The sequence below is a fragment of the Pseudogymnoascus destructans genome (genome assembly GCF_001641265.1).
Source record: "Pseudogymnoascus destructans isolate 20631-21 unplaced genomic scaffold scaffold_13, whole genome shotgun sequence".
NCBI lineage: Eukaryota > Fungi > Ascomycota > Leotiomycetes > Thelebolales > Thelebolaceae > Pseudogymnoascus > Pseudogymnoascus destructans.
In genome coordinates, this window is record NW_020167532.1 from 543,790 (window position 1) to 565,023 (window position 21,234).

General features: G+C 52.4%; 8 protein-coding genes across 8 annotated transcripts; 4 read left to right on the forward strand and 4 right to left on the reverse strand.

The window, feature by feature from the left end:
• Positions 1–813: 813 nt before the first annotated feature.
• On the reverse strand, positions 814–4,037 carry VC83_05367 (uncharacterized protein). Its single transcript, XM_024468989.1, has 2 exons — positions 3,885–4,037; positions 814–3,833 (listed from the first exon to the last, which is right to left on the reverse strand). The coding sequence occupies exon 2, from the start codon at positions 3,807–3,809 to the stop codon at positions 1,185–1,187; it is 2,625 nt and encodes an 874-aa protein (XP_024323267.1). The 5' UTR covers positions 3,810–3,833; positions 3,885–4,037; the 3' UTR covers positions 814–1,184.
• On the forward strand, positions 4,038–8,781 carry CLU1 (intracellular distribution of mitochondria). The gene is made up of 4 exons (XM_024468990.1): positions 4,038–4,346; positions 4,450–4,560; positions 4,640–4,695; positions 4,745–8,781. Exons 1-4 carry the CDS (start codon positions 4,310–4,312, stop codon positions 8,414–8,416), a joined length of 3,876 nt encoding a protein of 1,291 aa, XP_024323262.1. The 5' UTR covers positions 4,038–4,309; the 3' UTR covers positions 8,417–8,781.
• PAM18 (mitochondrial import inner membrane translocase subunit TIM14) lies at positions 8,769–9,449 on the reverse strand (the record flags this gene model as incomplete). Its single annotated transcript, XM_024468991.1, has 3 exons — positions 8,769–9,129; positions 9,200–9,336; positions 9,399–9,449. The coding sequence occupies 3 exons, from the start codon at positions 9,447–9,449 to the stop codon at positions 8,991–8,993; spliced, it is 327 nt and encodes a 108-aa protein (XP_024323261.1). The 3' UTR covers positions 8,769–8,990.
• RLP24 (ATPase-activating ribosome biosynthesis protein) lies at positions 9,398–10,768 on the forward strand. The gene is made up of 3 exons (XM_024468992.1): positions 9,398–9,770; positions 9,839–9,950; positions 10,017–10,768. Exons 1-3 carry the CDS (start codon positions 9,766–9,768, stop codon positions 10,464–10,466), a joined length of 567 nt encoding a protein of 188 aa, XP_024323415.1. The 5' UTR covers positions 9,398–9,765; the 3' UTR covers positions 10,467–10,768.
• Positions 10,769–10,954: 186 nt separating this feature from the next.
• Positions 10,955–11,849, reverse strand: VC83_05371 (uncharacterized protein; the record flags this gene model as incomplete). The annotated part of the gene is made up of 1 exon (XM_024468993.1): positions 10,955–11,849. The coding sequence occupies exon 1, from the start codon at positions 11,414–11,416 to the stop codon at positions 10,955–10,957; it is 462 nt and encodes a 153-aa protein (XP_024323416.1). The 5' UTR covers positions 11,417–11,849.
• A 705-nt stretch (positions 11,850–12,554) lies between these two features.
• Positions 12,555–14,589, forward strand: VC83_05372 (uncharacterized protein). Its single transcript, XM_024468994.1, has 3 exons — positions 12,555–12,785; positions 12,898–13,445; positions 13,574–14,589. The coding sequence occupies exons 1-3, from the start codon at positions 12,771–12,773 to the stop codon at positions 14,355–14,357; spliced, it is 1,347 nt and encodes a 448-aa protein (XP_024323417.1). The 5' UTR covers positions 12,555–12,770; the 3' UTR covers positions 14,358–14,589.
• Positions 14,590–15,121: 532 nt separating this feature from the next.
• Positions 15,122–16,401, forward strand: VC83_05373 (uncharacterized protein; the record flags this gene model as incomplete). The annotated part of the gene is made up of 2 exons (XM_024468995.1): positions 15,122–15,599; positions 15,684–16,401. Exons 1-2 carry the CDS (start codon positions 15,277–15,279, stop codon positions 16,399–16,401), a joined length of 1,041 nt encoding a protein of 346 aa, XP_024323418.1. The 5' UTR covers positions 15,122–15,276.
• Positions 16,402–16,673: 272 nt separating this feature from the next.
• Positions 16,674–19,468, reverse strand: VC83_05374 (uncharacterized protein; the record flags this gene model as incomplete). Its single annotated transcript, XM_024468996.1, has 7 exons — positions 19,371–19,468; positions 18,791–19,283; positions 18,577–18,713; positions 18,464–18,516; positions 17,486–18,319; positions 16,727–17,435; positions 16,674–16,676 (listed from the first exon to the last, which is right to left on the reverse strand). The coding sequence occupies exons 2-7, from the start codon at positions 18,999–19,001 to the stop codon at positions 16,674–16,676; spliced, it is 1,947 nt and encodes a 648-aa protein (XP_024323411.1). The 5' UTR covers positions 19,002–19,283; positions 19,371–19,468.
• Between the last annotated feature and the right edge of the window lie 1,766 nt (positions 19,469–21,234).

A 21,234-nucleotide genomic window follows, 5' to 3' on the forward strand; every position in this document is an offset into this window, starting at 1 on the left:
GCCTTGGGTAAGGAATAGTAGGCATAGGGCAGCGCCCATTGTCCATGTTGAGGAGAACATGGTTGTGGTTTTAAAAGTTTCTGTCGACTCGGACTCGCCGGTAAGGATGGTAAAACTGGGAAAGACGAGTAACTGTAAGAACCTGTCGATGGCCAGCAGCTGACAGGTTCGCAGCTAGTACGGTTGTCGAAGGGTTTCCCTTCGATGCGTGGGATGTTGGACGAATCCTATGTGCGATTTGGTCGAGTGTTCGAGTCAAATGAGTGTCGTAGAAGACGCGGGAATGTCGAGGGTAACGATTGTTGTTCTTTTGTTCTTGATTGACGCGAGCGAAGCCCAGCTTAACAGTCAAGCGCCGAGTGAATGAGTCTCAGGTCGTTATCGTTTGGGGATAGATATCGCGAATGGATCGAAAGAGCGAATAATGAATCAACGAAGAAGAGCGGAATTGTCGAGTCTCGGTCGAAGATTCGAGTAGATCCGAAGCGTTGCAAAAGAAGAGAAAGTCGGTTTTGTCGTCGTCTATCGACGAGAAGGGTTGGTGTTGAAAGAGGAGAGAAGGAGGCGGCGGCAAGGCATAGGGGGGAAGTGAGGGTCTTAGTAGGGAGAGTAGTACACTGTGGCTAATTTTCTAGGTTCCTGTAGGTTCCTGGAGAAGACGGTAAGTGGCCAACATCATGTACAGTACCGTCAATCCCCATCAAGTACTTACTCTCTCTCTCTCTCTCCATATCAAACGCAGATATGACGAGTACTACGTATGCCCATCCCCATCTATTTCTACCCATTTACAGCATCATATTCCCCCATCACCATTCACATTCACATTCACATTCACATTCACATTCACATTCACATTCACATTCACATTCACATTCACATTCACATTCACATTCACATTCCCATACCTCCAACTCATCGCCCACATGTCCATGATCGAGTGGACAGAAATGACGAGTACGTGCGTCCGTATGCTGCCCCCCACACGAGACGTCCCACATATACATTGTGTGCGCCAAGTGTTTTCGTAATCGTGGCGGATGCAAAATGCCGCCTTGGAACTTTGAAGCGAGTGAAGAAAAAATGACTATATTCTTTGCACTAGTACCCATACTGTACTGCTCTTGTACTTTTGTTTTCTCTCTTCCATCTCTACCAATACTTTTGAGCCTCGACTCGGATCCTCAAAAGCTAAGTTCGTCGCCACTGAAATCGTCGTCTTCGGCCATCTGCCGAGACGCCTTCCCATTGCTCAGGATACCCGAATGGCGGCCGTGGCTACCAATACTGAGCCTGCTGTTCTTTTGAGCCTCTGTCATGACCGGTATTCTCTCGTCAGGTAGGACGTAGAACACGCTAAGCTCATCCTCCTCATCTGTATCCTCCCCGGCATTGGTGGCATTGGCGGCATTGGCCTCCCCGTAGACGCTCCAGCCGTGGCCGTGTTGGACAGACCCAGATCCAACTTTCCCCAGTTTTTTGCTCCCCGTAGGCTTGCTAAGCGCGGTGCTTTTTCTAGTAAAAACAGATGCTATCCTCGGGGGAGGGGTCATGTCGGAGAATATCGTGTCTCTCTCGTCATACCCCGTGCCATCGCTCCGGTAGGTGCTAGGACTGGAAGGGATCAAGTCGGAAACCCGGGCCGCCATTCGTTGACCGACGGCATTCTCTCTCTTGGCTGGGAATGAAGGAGCCCGAAGCTTCTGAAGCCTTCGAAATGACACAGGTGACTCAACCTCGGAGTCTTCCCACCGAATCGGATCGACAGCATGTCTGGTCTGTTTAATCGCTGGCGTTGGCGCCACCCACTCACTGATGCCCTCTTCCCACCGGAAGGCGGCTGTAGGCTTGCCCAGTAACTTCCCTTGTCCCAACTCAGGATGTATCTGAAATTTGGCGCGAATATCGTCCGCGTAGTCCAAGTGTGCTGCGATCGGGACCTGTTGAGAGAATACGTATGCGCTCGAAACTATAATATTCTGTAGCAGATGCCGTTTTTTGTCGCCACCAGTTGATATGCACGCCTCAGCGAGTAGAGAAAAGCGCTTGAAATGCTCCAAGCCAGTCCCTGATAGACCTCTGCCACAACATCGCGCCACGGAACACATAAACTCTGCTATCTCCGGGTCGATGACGCCGCGAGAGCCCTGGCAGGCTTGTTGTAATAGTCGAATAAGCTGTTCGCAGCGCTCCTCTCCAGCATCCCTCAGAGGCGTTGCGAAAAGATTCGCTAGGAATACTAGACTAACTTGGCCTCTGAGTTCAGTCGGTGGTATCGAATATTCTATGTGAAGATGCCGGAGGATATTGATAACATTCCTCCCGCGCTCAGTAATTGAATTTTCGTCTGACTCGGTTGAGGCTTCATCCAGGATCACAACTGCAGAAAGAGTGGCCAGGACGCTGGAGAATGTCGTGCCTATTGCCACCGATACTCTTGTGTTGTCCCTCTTCGATTGCCCGGCCGATGCATTCAGCATTAGCGGAAGGATTTCTTGGAGGAACTCAGTCGCATTCTGGCAAGCAGGTTCAGCTGAAATAGCACGAAAGACTCTTGTCCACAAGCCACAAAGCTCTTTAGTCGCAAGCCACTGAATTGCGACGATTCCACCCCCAAATATATCCGTCATCATTCGAAAGTATTCCGGCATTCGGCCTGTATGGACGACGTACTTTTCCAGTGCCAATAATGGCGCCAGCTCCTGGATATCCGCAATTCTACTATACGGCGTGGCTGGCTCGCTGTCTGGCATCGTGAGCAACAAGGCATCCAGTAGCACTTCCGCCTCTCGATAGGAGCCCATCTGCGAGCACAGCATGACCAAAGCTTCCCCGAATACCTGGTTAACCAAGCCACTCGAAATCGCATCGGCAACAATATGCACACCATGCTCTCTCACAACAGTGCGCAAATGTTTCCAGCCATTCTCCGAAGTTCCAATATCCTCCAGTTGGGCGTATATCTCGCCAGAGATACCTCGTTTCAGCGTGGACTTGAGCCCTGCCGTCTTTGCATCTATCGCCTCCCAGTCCTCTTCAAGCTGGATGCGTTGGTGTACATTGCGGAGACATAAAGAAAACAGCGAATTTGAGCGTTCTGGTGCCTGCACGTAAGATTGTCCTGTGGTTCGTAATAGGGATTCCAAAGCGTTGTAAATCCCAATATATAACGTGTACGTCTTAGGACTCATCGCCGATTGCAATTGCTTAAGAGAAGTACTCGATCGAAAATTGGATATCCCAGGAACTGACGATGCAAAGCGAGTATTCCGGCCTTTGGCTCCCTCTTTCCTGGCTGGGCCTCCCAGGCCATACACTTTAACTGCTGACGCACGTGTCATGCCATCGTCAGGCCGGATTCTAGTGAGGATTGGTGTTTCCACCGAAATCTCTCCTGGAGGTCTCGTTATTGCGGGCAGTCCACGCTTAAGGGGTGGCGGTTTTGCCCCTTGGCCGGAAGCGCTTCGTCCTGCCTCGTCTTTTTGGCGAGACCTTCCTCCATAGGTTACTCGGACTCTCTTCTTCGGCTTTGCGCCATCGTCGCCACGGCTGTCGCTGTGCAGGGCGCCGTTATTTCGTTTTCCCAAGTTATCAGTTGCGATAGTGCTATTCGAAGGCTCTGTTGATTGAGCAGTGGGTATAAACTGTGCGGCGTCTTTCTTCAATAGCTCTATTCTGGATTGTAGGGACCGGAGAAGGCGATTGCAGCGTGTGGCAGTCCAATGCTTGGAATCTGCATCTGGATCAATATCTTCAAACTCCGCCTTTCGTCGCCGCACCGGTGTAAAGCTGTAAGAGTTGCCTATCATGACTTGATACTATGTTCCCCTCTCCTATTCCCAGTCAGTGTCGTCATGTCAACAAGACATTGGGATTGAACTTACCGCACTGAATTTGTACAGAATGCTGGATTAATGAGAAGATATATATAAAGCGCTATTCAAAGCATGCCATATATTATCCAAAACTAGCAAAATTTGAAATGCATTGATGCTAAAGACTCGTATTGGTATGGGAAAACATGGGATTATCGATGATCATTGTTTACATGCAGCTCAAAACAGACGAGGCTGCGGCCTTGTGAGCCGATGGCCCGCCCGCAAGTGCCGCGGGAACGGAAACAAACGGCAACATTTTTTTTACTCTCGAGGTTCCATGTCGTTGGATTCGACATAGTATTTACCAGCTTCCCAAACCATTTTCTTTTGCTGTATTATACGCATTATATTTTTCAATTCTTTTACGATTTGCCTGGTAATTGATTTATTGCCGTCTTATTTGAATTGCATAGTTCTGTCTCTGGTCAACCATGGCTGAATCTAATGACACAAAGGGCCACTCTCCTGGTACGTGATCCCCGAACTATTGACCCCAGAAACCCCAACTACCTCTGCCCATCGCCACCCCCAGATTGTCGGACATAAGCAGCTGCTAACGTCTACCTCATAGCCCTCGCTCAAGAGGTAGTTGCAGAGCCAGAAAATGCCGTCACCGAGAGTCATACGACAGCCAACGGCGAGGCCCAAGAAGGAGAGGAAGAGTTAGATCAGGGTGCTGAGAGTATGACCCTCTAAAGGAGCTTGCTGGAAACTGGCATCTGCTGCTTGGAACGAAAACATTTAACTGATGCAATGGGCAGCTATCTTCTCCCTGACAGTCAAACTACCCCACAAGCCACACAAGATGCAGCTTATGGTAATAACCCCGGGGAATATCAATCTGGAACCAACTGACGAAATCGAAGGTGTCATCACAAGAGCAAGTCCATGATGTCCGACAATCTGTGATTGAGCTGCCAGATACGTTCCAATATTCTTGCTTCCATTTGGAGCACAACGGAGAACGAATCAACGACTTCATCCAACTTTCCGATGTGAAGGATCTCGTTCCCGAGTCGGAATTGAAGCTTGTGGAGGACCCATATACGGAGAAGGAAGCGCGCATACACGTTATCCGTGTCCGCGAACTTATTGGTGCGGCTGGTGACCGAACAGATACCCTACAAGGTATCTTGTCGGGCCTGTCTCTTTACGATTCCGTTACGGAGTCGGAGGCCCCAGCATCTGGCGAGGAAGCGGTAGCTCAACCCAACGGTGCTGCTCACCCATTGGCAGATTACGACTTCCAAGCGGCAGGAACATTATCAACTTTGCTCCCAGCTACTCAGGAGTCGCATCCTAAGACAATCAAAATGGTCGGCCTATCGCCCTGGAACCCCCCACCATACCACCTTCGCCAAAAGGGCCACCTGCTATACCTTCAAGCGACTACGTTGGAGGGCGAGCAATATCAGATCACCTCCCACGTCTCCGGCTTCTACGTCAACAAGTCGACAAATGCCAGATTCGACCCTACTCCAAGAACAGCACCAAAGGCGCACGCCGCGCATTCGCTTTTGGCGCTGATCTCGGACCTGTCCCCCTCCTTCGAACCCGCGTTCGAGAAGCTGCAAGAATACAACAACCAAAAAGAGCCTCTTACGAACTTCCAGATCACCAACTCTACCCCAGCAAGCCCCTGGATCGTACCTTCGGAATCGTCCCCTCTCACTACACACCAGTCTGATCTCACCCGCTCTCAGGAGAGCTACTTGATTTCGGGCATCGAGAACACCGAGACTCTTAGAGACTGGAACGAGGAGTTCCAATCCACGAGAGAGCTGCCAAAGGAAACCGCTCAAGACAGAGTGTTTCGCGAACGCCTTACCTCGAAGCTTTTTGCCGACTACAACGACGCAGCTGCTCGCGGCGCGGTGTTAGTCGCCAGAGGCGAGGTTGCGCCCCTGAACCCAACTGAGAGCAGAGACGCCCAAATATTCGTTTACAACAACGTCTTCTTCTCCTTCGGTGCTGACGGTGTCGGCACTTTCGCATCTGAGGGCGGTGACGAGGCAGCAAGAGTTGCAACTGGCAAGGATGTCATGGGTGTCCGTATGGTTAACCAGCTCGATATTGATGGCCTTTTCACCCCTGGTACCGTCGTCATTGATTACCTCGGAAAGCGCCTTGTTGGCCAGAGCATTGTTCCCGGTATCTTCAAGCAACGCGACCCTGGAGAGAACCAGATCGATTATGGTGCAGTTGATGGAAAGGAGGTTATCGCTGCCGATGAGAAGTTCGTCTCTGTTTTCGAGAAGCTGTCCAAGGCCTTGAAGGTCAAGAAGCACGCTGTGTGGGATAAGGCTGGCAAGAGACATGAGCTTGAAGGCAGTGTTGAGACCAAGGGTCTGTTAGGCACAGACGGGAGGAAATATGTCCTTGATTTGTACCGAGTCACTCCTTTGGATATTGAGTGGATGGAGGAGAACGGAACTGCGATTAGCAGCCCAGAGCAGAACGGTGGAGCTGGCGAGGCTTCTTACCCTCACAGAATGACCGTCCTTCGCCCAGAATTGGTGGAGGCATACTGGAAGATCAAGATGAGGGCGTGGGTTAACGAGCGCTTGGAGGAGAGGCGACAGGCTGCCAAGGCAGGGGGGGATGCGACGAAGCCGGTCACTGAGGGCGAGGCTGATGCCGAAACCTCCGAAAAGGCGGCCAAGACTGCCGACTCCGACAAGGACAGAATTGACATCACCGACTTCGCATTCTCCCTTAACCCTGATGTGTTCAGCGGCCAGGAGCCTCAGACCGAGGAAGAAATCGCCGAATGGGCCAAGGATGAGGAAGAGGTCAGATCGGCCGGCAAGTTCCTGCGAGACACCGTCTTACCTGAGCTTGTCCGCGACCTGAAGGAGGGCGATGTTGGCTTCCCTATGGATGGCGAGTCACTCAGCCGTCTCCTCCACAAGCGCGGTATCAACATCAGATACCTTGGAGTGCTTGCTGGCCAGGCCGATGGCAGACGTCTTGAGGCACTGAAGATTCTATCCGTCCAGGAGATGATCTCCAGATCTTTCAAGCACATCGCAGGCAACTACCTCCGCTACTTGCCAATTCCTTTCACCAGCGCTTGCATCGCTCACCTTCTTAACTGCCTCCTAGGCACTGACATGAACGAGAGCCCAGTTGCCCTGATTGACGCTTCGTTGAAGGCTCTGTACGCTGATACGCATCTTTCGTTCAAGGATGTCACCCCTGAGTCATTAAGAAAGGAGATCGATGCCCAGACGCTGAAGAGATACAAGTACACTCTTGAGGAGAACTGGTTTGCTGCCATCAAGCCTGTCCAGATGCTCCGTGAGGTGTCCCTGAAGATGGGTTTCCAACTCGTCTCCAAGGACTACTTCTTCACCAAGGAGGCAGCAGCAAATGCCAAGCATGCAAAGGTTGCTGATGCGCCCAAGGAGAACACCAACGGCACGGGCACCACCACTTCAAGCAAGAAGAAGAAGAAGACCCGCTCCGATTCTCCTTCGGGACCTAAGTCAGTTCCAGCAGGTCCACCAATGACGTTCTCCGCCGATGATGTCCTGAACGTGGTTCCCATCATCAAGGAGGCCTCGCCCAAGAGCGCTCTTGCTGAGGAGGCTCTCGAGGCTGGCCGCATTTCTATCCTGCAAGGCCAGAAGAAGCTCGGACAGGAACTCCTATTAGAGTCTCTCTCCCTGCACGAGCAGATCTACGGCATCATGCATCCTGAAGTAGCACGTGTGTACAACACCTTGTCCATGCTCTACTACCAGCTCGAAGAGAAGGACGCTGCCGTTGAACTCGCCCGCAAGGCCGTCATCGTGTCCGAGAGGACCCTCGGTGTCGACTCCGCCGAGACTCTCCTCAGCTATCTCAACCTCGGTCTCTTCAGCCACGCGAACGGCGAGACCAAGCTCGCATTGACATACATCAAGCACGCCCTCCAGCTCTGGAAGATCATCTACGGCCAAAACCACCCCGACTCCATCACCACCACCAACAACGCGGCCGTCATGCTCCAGCACCTCAAGCTCTACCACGAGTCGCGCCTCTGGTTCGAAGCCTCCCTCGACACCTGCGAAAGCGTCTTCGGCAAGCAATCGATCAACGCCGGCACGCTGCTCTTCCAGCTCGCCCAGGCCCTTGCCCTCGATCAAGACTCCAAGGCCTCCGTGAACCGCATGCGCGAGTCCTACAACATCTTCCTGACCGAGCTCGGCGCCGAGGACAAGAACACCAAGGAGGCGGAGAGCTGGCTCGAGCAGCTCACCCAGAACGCTGTGTCTATCGCTAAACACGCGAAGGATGTGCAGGCCCGCCGCATTCGCGCTGGCATCAAGATGTCCCCCGGCATGTCGCTAGGCCAGACGCAGGCGCAGCCGCCGGTCGGCCAGACCGCCGAGGCGTCGTCGGGTAGAGACCCTCGCAACGCTATGGGCATGGATTCCCGCAGCATCGATGAGTTGTTGAAGTTCATCGAGGGGAAGGAGCAGAAGAAGCCTTCATCGAAGAAGAGACCCGGCCAGAACAACCCCAAGCGCAGAGGCGGTGCGTCCAAGGCTTAAACCATCATCTATGTCGCGGCTGCATACGCTTTGGATAGAGTATGCGTGATGTAAGAGATGGGTTGTAATCGACAGCATATATCTGCTTGTAATATCTCCTCCGTCGTTTCTGGTGGCATGGTTCTGGATTTTGCTTTTGCTTGCTCATGAAGTATTTTGACGCTCAAAAAATGGTGTCTGACCTAAGGAAGGGGGGTTGTTTACATGTATGTACGGGATTGAATCAACTAACTCCTCTCATTATGATGGGTGGATTGCGAAGGAGGCTTGCGTGTTTTTCTTGGAATAATCTGACGCGGATAACACACAACAAATATATGGATATAATTACATATACCTAGCAATGCTATACCATTAATAACAAGATCCCTAAATATTTTATACATAATGCCACTCCTGTCTTGTGTTCCAACCTCGGACTACTCTTTACATTGATAGTACCATGATATGAGGAGAGTTTTTATACATCCATCTAACCCGACGGCTCCCAAAATCGTACAATACAGTAACAGAACAAAAACGCCTCGCTGATGCTTCAATATAGTAGTACAAGCCACCCCTCCGCCCAGGCCGCTCACGACGTCTTCTCCAAAAACTCCTTCGCCTCATTAACCTTCGTAGCCAGGTACGGGCTCCCCCCCCGATCGGGGTGATTCAACATCATAAGCGTGCGGTGGTTCTTCCTGATCTTATCCTTCGTGAGGGTGCGCTCGCTATCTCCATCATCAGAATTGCCCACACACACACACGACAGCGGTCGGAGGAAGGAAGGGGGTAACTCACCTCAGCTGCAGAATCAGCGACGCCTCCTTGCGGTTCATCTTAGGCTCGAACCCGCCTTTATAGTATGCCTTCCCCAGCGCTCCGACGGCTCCGGCGCCCCCGCGGTATTTGCGCATCGCTACGAGTCCGGCTCGTCCCTGGGAGAATGGGTGTTAGTTTTCCGGTCCCCTGATGGTTTGGTCCGAGGTGTTGTGCTTACCAGGAACGCTGCGGCTGCGACACCGACGCCGATTGCGACAACAGAAGCCATGGTTGTATAATATGCGATTCCTTCACTGCTCTTCCGAATAAATCACAACTGCTGCCTTTTGCCCGTAGTAATGAATCGTAGAGTCCCGAGTGTCGAGTTGCTTCCGTCGGGCGGCAAATAATCGGAGCCGCGCCAATCTACAATTTTGCGAACCTCGGCGCCACAGTCGGCCCGGGAAGCACATCCCTGCTTTTATCGCACTATCGCTACCCGCGCCAACGTCAAATTTTGGCAAGAAAGTTTGGAAGAAGCAGGCGAGCAGTTGCAAGAGTCGAAGAAACTTGCACAACAATAACGACTCCGCACAACCGCCAAGATGAGGTATGTGCATCTCATGGAATTTAGCAATGCGGTTGAGAAGACGAGGACTAACGGATTATTGTGTGAAGAATCGAGACGTGCTATTTCTGCTCGCAACCTTGCTACCCCAGCAAAGGCATCACCTTCGTCCGCAACGATGCACGACTCTTCCGTTTCTGCCGCAGCAAGTGCCACAAGAACGTATGTTCCTCCCCCTCCCCCCTCCCCCCCTTTTGTCACCTCATCCACTAACCCCCTCCCGCCCAGTTCAAAATGAAGCGTAACCCCCGCAAACTCAAATGGACCAAAGCCTTCCGCAAATCCGCCGGCAAAGAAATGGTCGTCGACAGCACCCTCACCTTCGCGGCCCGCCGCAACGTCCCTGTGCGCTACAACCGCGACCTCGTCGCCACGACGCTCAAGGCCATGTCGCGCGTCGCGGAGATCAGACAGAAGCGCGAGCGGGTCTTCTACAAGAAGCGCATGGAGGGGAACAAGGAGAGGGCCAAGGCGGCGGATCGCAAGTTGGTGGCGGAGAACTCGCACTTGTTGCCGAAGATGAGGGGGAGCGAGAGGTTGGCGTTGGAGGCGGCGGGAGAGGAGGTCGAGGAGGAGGTGGTGGCGCCCAGGGCGAAGGTGTTTGGGAAGATGCAGACGAGGAGGAAGCAGTTGGTTGAGGGTGGGGAGGAGGAGGAGAATGGAATGGATTTGGATTAGGGGGGTGGACTGTCAGTTTGGGCTCAGAATGTGATGGGCGTTCGGTCTATATAAAATGGCGTTGTGGTTGTGTTAGGAGATGCTGGTGGGAATTTGACGTTAAGATACACGCAAATACACCTTTGTAGCAAACATTTTTTCTGGGGAGACTGGATTGGGAACGTTGCATGTAATGCATGTGTTTGACGCTTTAGCGGTACTCGTGCGGCTCGAGGGTCAAGGGAGAGAGTGTGAACAGTTGAGAGTTGATATCTGCGTCGGAGCTAATATAATCTTTCTCTTTGGCACAATTTTGGAATGAGTGATTTATTAAAAAAGATTAAATAACCATTGAAAATAATTATTTTATTTTGTACTCCCCGTAAACAATGTGTATAACAATCATCCTCACGGATGATTGTTATACACATTCCCTCCGCCATCCATCCATTCTCATCCTACGGGTATCAATCCTCCCATCCCCCCACGAGCATCTCAAAACCACACCCTCATCCCCCCTCCTCTTCGCCATCCCTCTTCCCCACCCCCCTATACACCCGTCCCGGCATCACCAACCCCCCCTCCACCTCCCACCTCACCGCCTCCTCAAGCTCCCTCTTCCTCCCCTCCTCCTCCACCCTCTGCCTCTCCTCCTCCCCCTCCCTCCCGACCTTCCAATTCCCCGCTCCTCCGCGCCCTCCATACACCACCTCCTTCGCTGCCGATTTGGGCGCTTCTCCTACCATCGCTGCCGGATCTGCTGATTTCACCGCGCCGGGTCCGGAGATGGAGGGGGTAGAGGAGGAGGGATTGATATTCCCCGCCCCCCCGCGCCCACTGCGTATAGATGAGAGCTGCGGGTTGACGGTGCGCGTATCTGGCGTATCAGGTGTCTCTGCGGGCCGTTGATCGGTGGGGGATCTGAAATTCCCCGCGCCGCCGCGGCCGATGGTTTTTGGCGCCGTGGCCATGGGGAGGGGTTATGATTTGTGTTTAGAGGGATATGAGGTGAGGTGATGAGGTGAGGTGATCTGGTGAGGTGATATGGTGGGGTGATATGGTGAGGTGATCTGGTGGTGCTGAGGGTCTAGATGGGAGGGGCTAGAATCTAGATGAGAGGGTCTAGATGAGAGGGGCTAGAAGGGAAGGGCTAGAGGGGCTAGATGAGAGAGGAGGTTGTTATCTTCTACCTAGATCCAAGCACCCATAAAACGGCTAAAGGTAGCCAAGCCTCCTCTCCTCTCCTCGTGTACTTACCATCTCGCCATCGGTTTTGGTCACAGGATGCATCATTGGACCACCCCGTCGCCCCCCAGGTCCCAGCCAGCTTCCCCGCTCCCCATTTACATCATCTACATCCGCACTAGACCAAACGGGGAGGGGATATTGGGATATTGGGATATTGGGATATTGGGATATTGGGATATTGGGATATTGGCAATTTATCTGTCTTTATGTGGAGGGAGTGTGGGGTGTGTGACTAGAATGGGAGGAAAACCCTTATAACCCTATACGGCGTCGTGCAGTACTCCGTACATGTGGACAGAACATGGGTGGGTGCCACGGCCGACGGTAAGGACACAATTGACAATTTACCCTCAATTATAATGTACTGTACCTTGTACCCCGCCGTACTCTTGTATCTCCATACTGTGTTCACTGCCATCCAATACTTACAGCCACATCCCATCCATCCACATCCCATCCATCCATCCACATCCCCCCCATCCATCCACATCCCCCCCATCCATCCACATCCCCCCCCACCAACTCCTCTAATCTAGCCATCAACACCTAGAGTACCACCACCCTTACCACCCTTACCACCCTTACCACCTACAACCTACAACTCATCTCACCCATCTCTCTCCATCTCACTCATCTCACCTGCCCACCACTCACCTGCCACCATATGAAACCACAAGCCCAGTACCATCCACTACCATCCACCACCAACCACCACCAACCAACACCAACCACCACCAACAACCACCACCAACAACCACCACCAACAACCACCACCAACAACCACCACCAACAACCACCACCACCAACCACCACCAACCACCACCAACCACCACCAACCACCACCAACCACCACCAACCACCACCAACCACCACCAACCACCACCACACAAAGCACAAAGTGAGCTGAGCTTCAATTATTCTACCAACTTTTTTTATTCCTTCCCAACCGACTATTTTGTTTGCCCTACCCTCATATTGTTGCTACCTAATCGGCTTCGAGGATTGAGGGCCGGTCTATGATTCAATCGACTTGAAATTACTACCCGCCACTTTCCCTCCATATAAACCACTGCCGCCATGGCCTCCTCCAAGGTATGCAAGCCCAGCTTTCCCTGATCTCCCACTGCAATTTGTCACCAAATTCCACCGCACCGCACCGCACTTCACCTTGCAATCCGCCCATACTGATCAATGGCTACTACAGGACATCCAACACCCAGCTCGGCCTCTCGGCCAACACCGACTCTCGATATCTTCCGCCCTGGGCTCCAGCTTACCCGTGCGAAGCAGTCACCCTCGCCACTCACACTCCATCTCCGCCGGCTCGCTGATCCCGACACACCGCGTCACACGAAGGAAGAGCGGCTCCGCCAATGCGGCCGCCGTGGCCGCAGCAGTTCGGGAGATGGGAGAGGCCACATTGTCGGCGCCTATGCCGACCGCGTCATCACGGCGGCACACAACGTCGCGGTCCGGCGGCTCCAAGTTCGCTGGCCTCGCGACGCCGCCGAGTAGTCTCCCCGGGCATCGGCTGTCGCTCATGGCGGGTCGCAAGGCCGAGCGCGACGAGAGCGCGATCGATGACGAGCAGAACGACGAGATGGACGACGAGGGTGATAGCTTCAACAAGGCGCGGATGAGGCGCGCTAGCGAGGGTCAATCCTCGGTCAAGAGCGATGGGAAGAAGAACGACTTGAGATGTGATAAGTGCGGGAAGGGGTACAAGCACAGCAGTTGTCTAACAAAACATTTGTTCGTGCCCTCCGTCCTGCTCCCGCCCTTGATCTCTCGCCGCAGCTGCAATATGCTGCGGGTCCCTTCTCGCTCCCTGAAATTGTTGACGAGCCATCAATTGTTGCTGACATGACTTTTTGCTGCAGATGGGAACACACACCAGAATGGTCGTACACCTCGAAACTATTGATTTCAAAGCACCAGCAGGTCCAACTGCTCGAAGCAGCATCGGTTCTGGTCGCCATGAACCAAGACGGGCCAACACCACCACCATCCGCGAAGGATTTCAACTCCGACCAAGACTCTGCATCGCCAGCCGCATCAGGGTCCTTCGACCCGCGCGACGGCCTGAGCTCTACTGACACCACACCTCCGCCTCAGACCGAGGCAACATACGGCCAGTCGTACATTGGCAGCTCGTTCGCGGGCCACACAAAGCGATACAGCAGCGGAAACAACTACTCCCGCTCTTACCAATCCGCACCATCAAACGGGCTCCACTTAGGAAGCATTTCCAACGGATCCGCGTTCGGCTCATTCGGCCAACAGAGCCACAGCGGCCGCCCACGATCATCTGGGATCAGCGCTGGCGGCCTAGAAGACGAAGCTGGCCTAGCAGCGGCCGTGGAGCTGCTCAGCTGCTCGTTCGGCACGCCTAGAACTGGGCCCGTCACCCTCCCACCAGATGTACCGCCGGTACCTCCGCTCCCAGCGAGGTACCTCGCCCAGGGCTTCTCCGGCACGACGCTGACGCCCAACCACCAGGGCTCAGCGCCCACAAGCTATATCCGCGGACGTGAGCAGCACGACGGCGACGTCAAGATGGATGAGAGCGAGGAGAGCGTCGCAGATGACGACGACTACGACTTGCGCTCTCGTGGCCGCAGCGACGAAGACGACGACGGCGTATTCGGCCGCATGGAGGAATAGCGGAGGTGCGGAGAACTATTGTGTTATAGCGGGCGCCAGGGACTTGTGAATCAAACTGATTTCCTTATTGCGTCTTAACCACACACCCTTTTTTTGCCGCAGCGCGCTCGCGGGCGAAAAATTCTCTCAGTACCGGATATGGAAATCCTTATCATTAGCCATCGGTTGAAGTGGGAGACTCGCGAGCCGTGGGGGCGGGCAGGATGGAAGGGGGCTTCTTGGTGAGGGGGGCGGCGAGGGCGAGGGTGCGCGCCGTCAGATCCCTTGGGGCACATCTATAAACGATTATGTTGAAGCAATCGAGATATTAATAACATGACTATGACCAATGACTCATTCTCACGTCTTACGAGCGCGTTCACACCGCGTTTCGAGGGACGAGGGACCTGATTTGTTTGCGTGCTACTGCTTCTGCCATCAGCTGCATATTAGTCTGATTCCAGCATCCCATCCCCATAGTCACCCAAGATGCATACAAAATCCAAGGCGCACATCAGTCACGTAACCAAATCGAATCCCCAAAATACCAATAGATATCCCAAAATCCCAATGACGCGTCAAACCGACGTTAGATAAAAAAAAAATCCCCAGATCTACACGTCAAACACACCCGATCGTCGCATGCTCCAGTAAGTTTTTGTTGCTTGGCCAGAATTTTTTTTAAAAACAGTTCCTGCCAATTACGTCGTTACTCCCCCCGCCCTAGCAGTTGTCGGAGGGACTCCCGTATCATACCCGCCGCCACGACGTCACTCGTTTATTTACCTCCCCCCCCAGCCCTGCCCATCCCCCGCACCACCAACCAACCTCCTTCAACAACGGTGCGCGCACACGACACAAAGAAACACGAGCGATAAAGAACACCCCCCTCGGCCTTCCAATCTCCCAATCCCGGAAACATCTGAAAACCACCAACAACATGCGAACCCGCAAAGGCGACCTAGCTGCCACGGCTCCAGCCTCCAAGGCGACCTCATCCACACCTCGCGCTCCCAAATCCAGCACCACAGTCGCGCAACGCACATCCTCCGCGCCCATCGCCCCAACAGCATCAGCAGAAGAATTGCGCGCCGGAGCGCCTCTCTCGCCTGCGATCCGGCTCCCCGCTCTCGCGATAATGGGGTTGGCTATCTCAACAGTCTTGCACGCGCTCGCGACGCAGTTTGGTGATGGGGAGGTGGGGAGTGTTGCGCGGCGGGCGGAGGGGTGGGGGGAGCTTGGTGCGGTGGTGGGGTGGAGATCGTGAGTATTTCTCTCTTCTTTTTGCTTCTTCTTCTCTGTAAGGAGGGCGCGTGGATAGGATGGTGGTGCTGATGATTGATACAGGATTGAGCTAGGAATAGCGTGGTGTAACGGCTACAGCGCTTCTGAAGTCGCTGCCCTGTCGCTGTTTTCCCAGGGCCCGGTGTTGTTCCTGTTGCACTACTTTTACAACGTCCCTGCGCCGTCGACAATCCTCTCTCTTGTGATCACGATACTCTCCACCACCCTCCCCATCGCGCTCATCCCGCCCCCCAAAACGCGCCGCACCGCCGAAGCACCAGAACAAGAAGGGGGCGCGAAAATCCTCACTACCCTCCTCGTGGCTTGCATACACAGCCTCGTCCTCTCAATCTCCTACGCCACCTTCCTCCCCACCACACTCGTAACACACTTCAACGCCCTCACCTCCGTGGCCGCCGCGCACACCTCAACCTTCATCTCCCTCCTCCCACTCACCCTCATCTCCGGTCTCGCAGCACGGTCTTTCATCCTCGCGCCCTCGACCTCGGGTCTCTCAACTACGAAACCGGAATTCGATGCTGTGAATGCGGGGCTGGGGGAGCATGTGAGGTATAACCTCTGTGGGTATAGTGAGAGGATGAAGGAGGTGCTGAGGCGCACGGCGATTCTGGCCGGGTTGGGGGGGGCGAATACGTTTGCCCTTGTTATGGGGTTGGGGGGCGTGGAGGCGTGTGGTGCGGTGGCGTATGCGGGGGTTTGGGTGGCGGCTGTGGTGGTTAGTGGGGTTGCGTTGGGGGTTGTGGGGGATGTGGATGTTTAGGGGGGTTGTGCTTTATGGTGTTATTGGTATGGAGGTGGAGGTGTGCGTGGGGTGTTTATTTGTGCCTTTTGTGGGATGAAAAGGGGGTTGGTGCGCGTTGATAGCTTATAGGTGAACTGGTTTACTTTGGTGATAATAATATCAGGCTGTTGCATTGTCCATTCTACAAGTCTCGAATAGTGCTATCTCCGTGACTGAGCTCCGCTTTCGGCAATCCCGTGGTGCTATGTATGATACAGTTTAAAATAGCTACCGTGGCTGAAAATCAACGATTACTGCCTGACGTGAAACTCCACGACTACCACCATGAAGAACCTTGGTGAACAAAGACGTCGCGATCCTCCCTCTCCGGTTTACGAACCGGAGCCGGATTCGAACCACCCCTCCGTCTCCACGACGACTTCATCCCCCTCGCAGCGCCATAACTCGCCCCCCCACGCGCAGAATTTTCCTTCCTATTCGCCCCCGGTGATCCATACTGCTGCTGCTGCGTATTCTCCTCCCCCAGCGGCGGCCCCGGAACACCCCCATCGCTATCCTCCCCTCCCGAGCTCCACCCCTCCTTATTCTCCCTCACAACCTCCGCCGCTGCCTCCATAGCCTCCTTAATCTTCTTCTCGATAACCTCCTTCTCCCTCTCCCTAAACCCCTGCTTCTCAACCAGTGATTTGACAGCAATAGCCACCATAGCTTGCAGCGTGTACACCGCATCATTACCAGCATTATGAAGGTCCCACCCCGCGATATCGAGGTCGGCTAACACCTTCCCCAGCCCACTATTGTTCGGCTCTTGCCGAAAGGCACGGTACATGTGAGTGGTGTCGGTGCATTCGAGGAGGTTGGAGAGGTTGCCCGGGTCGTAGCCGAGTTGGCGGAGGAAGGCGATGTCGGCGGGGAGGTCGTGGCCGACGAGCACGATTTTGCGCTTTTCGAAGGGGTCAATGGGGGAGGGGGAGAGGGGGTTGGAGAAGGGGGCCTTGAAGCAGTCGGCGACGGATTTGGGGGCGTCGGCGATTTTGATCCATTCGCTTGTCCTGTGTGCTTTGTTAGAGTTGTGTTGGTCGAGGGGGGGTTGTTTACTTACCCAAAGCGGAACATGTCGGCGCAGCCTTGGAGGTATTCTGTGTTGTTCAGATGGCCAAACTCTTTTACTCTGAAGTGGCGAGCGCGGATGGCTGAGAACCAGTTGGTGCCGCGGTCTTCGGGGACGACGTTCGCGATATCTGCGGTATCAAGAGTGGCGATTCCGATTTCCGTAATGAGTCTGTGATTTTTCTCGTAGGCTTCGACGTCGACACAGATGAAAACCACGGATGATTCTTGTTTGAATGGCACGGGTTTGGTGACATCAATCTGCGTCTTGATGTTGAGTTTAGCTAGATCAGCCTCGATTTTAGCCAGGCCATCTCCAGCGGTAGGAGCTGAAACTTTGATGCCCCATTCATCAACCTCTGTCTGCCTGCCTCTGAGACCAAGGTAACGCTGCACACGCTTCGTCACACGGTTCCATCCCTGTTGCTTCGCAAACCGCACAGCTTGCTTCTTCGACTTGAGAGCTTGCTTCTTCTTCTTGTCCATCTCGAGCATCTCTTCCATCCTTTCTTTGAAAGCCTCCAGGGATTCATCGGATGGTTTGGTGCTTGAGGCAGGCTCGTTTGGTGGCCTGTACCCTTTCGAGGGGATGGCCTTCTTGGTAAGGACCGCTGTTTCGTAGTCGTTCGAACGGCCAATGTATCTTGGACGGGGCGTTCCATCGTCGGGGCAGTCGATGATAAAGCCGGGGTCTCTCTCCATAATTGGTATGCCGAGGTGGGTTTTCAAGTGTCTGTTTATGATCCAGATGAAATGTTCTACCTGGGCTAATGGTACCAACACACTTGCGTTGGGAGACAACTCGGGTGGTGGGTAGATGTAGAAGCTTGAACAGTCAGTGACACATTCAAGGTGGTTGATATAGACGGGTCCAAATGAAAGTGCCGCTTTGAAAACAGAACTGGGTGGTAGTTGGATTGTTTCGGAGAAAGCAAACATTCTTCGGGGACTCGCAGCGCCGGCAACTTACAAATCCCATTCGTGTGTATAGAACTTCTGTTTGTCAAAGTAGTTACGATTCACCTGCAAAAGCTCAAATCAGCGTCCAGTTTATTCTGATAGAACTTGAACGGGCTCCCATACCTTGTATCGATTGGCACCTTCCACATACGTATGGTGGTACTTTTCCAGAGCTTTCAAAGGCACGAAGTTGTGTCCAGCTGGTGCGAGCTCTCCTGTCTCCAAATCATAAGCAGGAAGCTCTGGCTCAGATTCTGGCACTACGGAATAGATGTAAATGTTAGCTTTGAGATTAATCGAACTGTTTTTGAAGTCAAGTGAAAGTGAAATAGCATGCCACTGATAATCTTGGGGTCCATTTCGCCACCAAGTACACGCGAGATGCTCAGAATCTTCTCGTCATCTTCCGGGTCCGTTGATGCGTAGTCCACTGGGTCTATTGCTGTGCTGTCCTGGGGTGAATTGGCATGGGGTTCTTCTTGAGAAGCAGGAGCCTCCCGGGCTCCTTCTCCCAGAAGGGCTCGCAAACGATCGATATTGTCGCCCATTGTAGCAGCTGTCCAATTAAGGAGGGAAACCGGGAGATGTTGTTTCTGAAGAAGAAGGAGGTTTGATTGCAGGTAGGTGGCCTACCGTTTCATTCCATATGTGTTTGTTGGAAATTTATAAATGCATTGGGTCGTCCAGAGTGAATAATAACCTGGCTGCAGGAAGCTGGGCTCACCCAAACACACACGCTGGCATATAACTGGTCCTGGCATCTCCAGGGGAAATAGAGATGGGATTTGGTCCATCGGTTTGCAACAAGTAAGGGGATTATATTCACTTCACTTCGAGTAAATTAGAAATCGACTATAAAACACGAAATATATTGGTCCTCAAAATATAGCGACATTTTATGAAAATAGTTTACATACATTGATACTGTCGAGCCATAATCTATCCATCAGAGTCGTCGATACACTTGCTACCCAAAAGTGTTAGTTGAGCCTGTCCGTAACAATGAAGATGTTAGCAATTATGCATTCATACAGAAAGATCCAAAACTTGGGGCGGGGCTGATTCAGCAGGGCCACCTTGGCGATAAGAACGCATCCAGGCCCTTATCGCTGGCGGTAGGCCTTTATGACGACAACTTCAACGAACTAAAGGCTCCCAATCATTTATAACTAGTATACACTGCTTGTTGGCGATTTTGCGACTGTTTACAGCTGCATTTGCCTGCTGCTTTACACAACCTTTCCGAATGGAAGCATCTTGAAAGGATGAAGAAGCTCATCGACAACCTAGCTGAAGTGCTGCAGGCCATGGTGTTAACACATAATTAGAGTTTGACGACTTGATTGAGAAACTACGGGCCCCTATATATACACAGTTGGTATACAGGCTACGCATGTGCATCATACTACTAGGAACGCAGTTCTAACACGCCCCTTACGCTATACTATGTTGCCTCTACAACAGCGCCCTGCTTCTAGTTCCTCCTAAACCCAAGTCTCTGCCTATCCCTCTTTCCTAGCCCATCTATCCACAGTATGGCCCGAGTAAGCTGAGAGTTATTAATTAGATTCTCTCATGCGTACTTAGGGCTGATTATTACTGTTAGTAAAGTTGTCTACAAGAGTATCTAGTGCGCCTTGTGAGATAGGAGAGCGAGCCCTCTCACGGCTTAGTAATAACTCACTCGTTCTATTGCTATAAAGCTGAGAATTACGTGTTAAACTCTCTCCTAGAGCAAGTTGGCTTTTTGCTGTCATGATATGATCCCCATTCGAGTCTGCTCTAAGAGCATAGGCTGCTTAGGAGTTTTTCATAAGAGCGCTACTCATTAATGGTACCTTAGGCGAATCTTATGGGTAACTTTAATGAAAGAGCTTGACTATAGGAGCGTTGTCTAGAAGTTTTTATCTCATTACCTAAAGTTGCTTCATCTTCTAATCATTTTTCGTTATTAAAGTGAGGTAATAAATCATCATCATCAATGGACGTATAAAGGCTGTTACGATCACTGCTTACAGTGTCACGGTTCACCAAGGCATAGGGCACCAGTTGGGTATTATGAATTAAACTCAATCAGAAAGGAAAGAGAAGAGGAGCACTCGAGCAGTGGCTCGATCTATGTAAGGACACAGGGCACCCAGCTCACAGTAATAGCATATGAGAGTGCGAGTCAGAGGCTAAACGGATGCTATCCTATAGGTCTACTACGAAGGATACAAAAAAGATGAAGAGAGGAACCCCCGTGTAATGGTGGGTGCACCAGATGTGAGAATCTAGCCACCCAAGGAAGGGATGATTTTACTAAGACAACACACTGTCTTAGGAAACAGAGCCAAAGGGTCGTAGCTTAGACTATTCCACAATGCAGCAATCAGGTATATGATGTAGTGGAGTGGTTTAGACAAGTTGTAACAAATGTTGAGTCTGAGAACTCAGGGATAAGTCAGAGGTTAGCACCTCACTGACTTTTCAGAAACAAGGAGTAACAAGATCAATGCTTGGAAGCTTGGAAAAGACGTGGAAGTATGTGATAGTCGATTTACTGTATTGTCTGCTTGCCCTTTCTTAAGGAAAGGGCAATCCTATTTATACTAAAGGAGTGTAGTTCTCTCATTTTCCAAGACTTTCCATGACTAACCAGGCTTGGTAACTGTAGTCGACGTAAGAGAATCCCATAGAACCATCTCCTAGGTTCCTAGCCTATAGGAAGTGAAAGGAGGTCCAAGGTCAGAGTACCCCTATAGACAGATTATGTCATAACTTAACCAATCTTGTGGGTAA